Below are 3,876 nucleotides of genomic sequence, written 5' to 3' on the forward strand. Positions count from 1 at the left end.
CAGGTTTGAACAGGGACGTGGGCTATTTTCCTGATATCTTGGGTCAACTGGAGAACTACTTCTCCCACATCATCAATTTCTAGGCAGCAGTTTAATTTTCCATATTTAATTTTCCACACACCCCTCCCTCCTCAGCCAATAAATAATCTAAAACCATACGGTGTTGAAGGATTGCCATGCGCATTTGTTGCGATTGTCGAGTTAATAGGTCTATGGCATCAGCAGTTTTGTTGGTGATAATTTCTAGGGCTGCTTGTAGTCTAATTATTCGATTTAGGTTATAAATCGGTTCTCTTGCCCCTGCAATGGGCTCGTTAGGATTCCAGGTTGCTGGCCCATAGTGTTCAATTATTCGCTCAGGGGGCCATTCGTCATTTCCCCATTTTTGTGTCCCACCTAAATTTATCTTGGTAGATCGCGTCTTACGGGCAATCCTTCTATCCCCGAGGTTATCGTACACTTTTATGCCTAGTTGGGGTCCACCAGTTTCTGGCAGGAGAAAAAAGAGGGGCCTTATAATCCCTATATATCAAACTCCTGACCACCCCGCGGGTAAGAACTTATATGCCGTGTTCCCACAAATCCAATAATGCCCCTTTTTGGCTTTATTTCCCTGAGCAAATGGCCCATCTTTCCCCGGTGGAAACTGAAAATAAGTTGTGTCTTTGTCACCCAGAGGGCTGAAAAAGGTGGTTGCCCCATCCCTTATTCGGCCAGTACAATACCAAGCCCCATAAGTACCCCTCCATTTACAAGCTTGTTTGTAATGTCGGAGAATCAAGGTTTCATTTTTGCTTGACCAATATCCCTTAAACCCCTGGTTACGCCCTGTTTCATTAAGCCACACCCACAGGTCCTTTTCCTTGTCGAGGGGCTTACGTGTGAGAGTCCATTGACATGTGCTTTCTCCCACTTCGACCCCTCCTTTCTGGGTGCGACTCAAACAATATTGCCCCTTCGTTGGAAACTGAATTGGCCAGGTGCCACTGTCATCCCATGGATTGTCTGCGGCTTCGCTATATTTGCTTACAATTTGGTCTAGGGTGAGAGGTGCGGATGTCCACGGCCAACTTGATAGCCCTAGGGGTCCGCCGCAAACCCAACAGTGGCTCAGATTGAAAGTTTGACTCACGGCTTTTGCTAATAACACGAACTCATTGTTCTCGAAGGGGTTGTATGGAGGAGGGGAAGGTAGGGGGAGTGGTCGTTCATCACTTTCATGGAAGTGTCCCTGAGTTAAAATGATCCAAAGTAGCAGGTGCATCGTGATCACATCGCCTCCCTTAAAAACAGAAACAGGAACAAAACTCGCTCCTTGGGTTAGAAGGAGGGAATAATCCATTTGGTGTGGATTTTGTTGGTTCTCCCACAGGTACCTTTCGCTCTCCATGTATGTTTGTTTAGGGGGGTATCTAATACCAGAGGCACAGCCCCCATGGTGGGAAGCTCAACCAGGACCGGCTGGCCACAGGAGTAAGACGATGCACTGGGGGAATTAGAGTTTTGAGAGACAGGTACCATGGTTGGGGCTTGTGGACAAAAATGCTGCAATTTTCGGACACCCGTTTGTACCCCAGTGGTTACTGACATTGGCCACTGCCTCCCCCACCCGCTCAGCCCATCCCGGTTGGTGGGGTTTAGTAGGTCTCCTTTATTATTGCAGGTGAGTTGTCTGATGAACATCCACCCTCCGCCTCCCTCCTCACCCTGAGAGGGCGGAGGTTTTAATTTCCCGCCGCTCTTTTTATCCTTCTTAAACCCTTCCTCCCTGTCCAACGCTGGTGCAGAAGGCGGGTTCAGTTTGGGAGGGGGTCCTTGCCCAGACCACCTCCGCACCAGGAGCTTTAACTTTTTGGTGGGGAGCCCGTCCATTAGGTCTCGGGGCACACCCTTTTGCAGTCCCTTCTGCCACAATTCTTGTTGGAATGGGGGTTTCTCCCTTTTTATTGGGTCGGGGCTTCCCCCTGAAGGAGCCAGCAGTTTGTTTGCCGTCTCCGCTGCCCGCACGGCCCTAGTTTCCACTTTATTGTAAGTTCTGCCTACTGGCCCATATTTCCTCCCATAGTTTATTAGTTCCTGGGCTATCTCCCCCCAGGTCCACACCTTTCTCCCCCACTGCCGCTCTTCGGGGGTTACCGTTCCTTCCAGGGCAGCTGCGATTCGCTCCTCGCGGGGCACGTTTTGAATTCTCCCCTGTAACTGGATCCCGATAGGTTTTAGCGAGTCAGGGAGTCCTCTTATTAGCGGCGTCAGCCGCTCGGGGTCTACAGGTAGCAACATTGGAGAGCTTAGATTTGGTTTCAGCTCCCGGTCGTACATCATTTGTAGGCAAGCCGCCTTTTGTACGTTTTCTAGTAGTTGCTCGACCGAGCCAGTTATAGCTAGGGGATCCCCCCTCTCCAATGGGTTCAGCCCCCCCGCCCAATATGCAGCCCTCTGGGTCAGAGACCATGGGGCTCGGCGATCGCCCATTGTGAGAAAGACGCCGGGGCCCCAATACCCCTCTTCTTCCTTTTCCGATAGCATGATCCCGTCCCCCCCCGACAGGGATACCCTCCACACATATTCGGTTTCGGACTCCCTTGCTGTTCTAGCAAAGTCCTTTCGGAGCTTAGCCAATTCGGTGGCAGTAAAAGGGATTTCTTTCGTTACAACTTGGGGACGGCTGTCACTATCGTCCTTGTATATGTATTCCGTCTTTACCAGCGGGCACATATGGAGGGGGTTATCCACAGTCTCCCTTAATCGCTTTAGATCTTTCTGGGGGTAAATTTGGCGTACCCCTTTCTCTTCCAGCATTACCTCCGCTTCAGCAGTGGTGTCTGCCTCCCTCAGGAGCTGAACCCTCAGCTCCTCCTTCAGAATCATATTCTGGCGCTTCTCCTCCTCTAGCGCCCGTTTGTTCTCTAGTAGTTGCTCTCGCAGCGGTGTTATTGCTGCTTGCAACAAAGCGGCCAGAGCCTCGGATGGACAGGGCGCTCGTTTCTTATCCTCCACCGTCGCTCCCAGACACGCTCCTAACACAGCACATACGATGGCTTTCCCTTTCCCTTTCTTTACTCTAGCTTCTTTATGTAAGACTGCTATTCGGTCCATAACACTTGGCAGTTGGAACCAGTGGTCCCGAGCCCAATCTTGTCCTGGGGGTGAGGGGCGAGAGCGGTACGTTTCTAAAAACTCATATAATCTCTCCGTCTCTTCACAAAAATTGTCTGCCTTTTGGGCGGCCATGTCCTACGAAGGGGAATTCGTCCCGGGAGGGTCAAACCTTAAAAAGACCAAGTTTCCCCTATACGCTCCCAGGAGGCCAATCCGCACACTACTACAAGACAAAGACAAGCCTACAAAGGGGATATCGTCCTGAGGGGGTCACGCCGTAGAATTCAAGCTTCCCCTATACTCCCCCAGGAGGCCAGACCATAAACTAGTATGAGACAGAGAAGAGCCTACAAAGGGGATATCATCCTGAGGGAGTCACAGCATAAAATTCAAGTTTCCCCTATCCTCCCTCAGGAGCTCAAATCACAAACTAGTACGCGCGCTTCAGTGCAAAGGTCTCAACACCCACTCCTTCCTTACGCTTTGTTCGTCTCCGGCTGCTTCCCTCGCGGGAGAGCAGAACCGCGGATCGGAACTCCGCACTCGCTTCGTACTTATTTGTACGTCTCGTTCACACACAATCGCTCAGCACACCATAAGGTTGTATGACACTCTCATCTCAAGGGATCCTGTCCGTGACGCCAATTAAATGTCCCGATCCAATGTCGGGGGAGGTTTCGATACGATCCCAAGGACGAGATTAAGACGCTGGAATCGGTCAGATGTCATACAACCTTTTACTTTTATTTGAGGGGAGAAGAGAACGGAGGGAGGAGG

The 3,876-nt window shown here is 50.8% G+C and overlaps 1 protein-coding gene across 1 annotated transcript; it reads right to left on the bottom strand.

Moving 5' to 3' along the window:
* Positions 1–468: 468 nt before the first annotated feature.
* LOC148051786 (uncharacterized) lies at positions 469–3,231 on the bottom strand. The gene is made up of 3 exons (XM_087735262.1): positions 1,707–3,231; positions 1,133–1,314; positions 469–489 (listed from the first exon to the last, which is right to left on the bottom strand). The coding sequence occupies exons 1-3, from the start codon at positions 3,229–3,231 to the stop codon at positions 469–471; spliced, it is 1,728 nt and encodes a 575-aa protein (XP_087591388.1).
* Between the last annotated feature and the right edge of the window lie 645 nt (positions 3,232–3,876).

Source organism: Nipponia nippon, unplaced genomic scaffold, assembly GCF_047370975.1.
Source record: "Nipponia nippon isolate SJK-2023a ecotype South Korea unplaced genomic scaffold, ASM4737097v1 scaffold_54, whole genome shotgun sequence".
NCBI lineage: Eukaryota > Metazoa > Chordata > Aves > Pelecaniformes > Threskiornithidae > Nipponia > Nipponia nippon.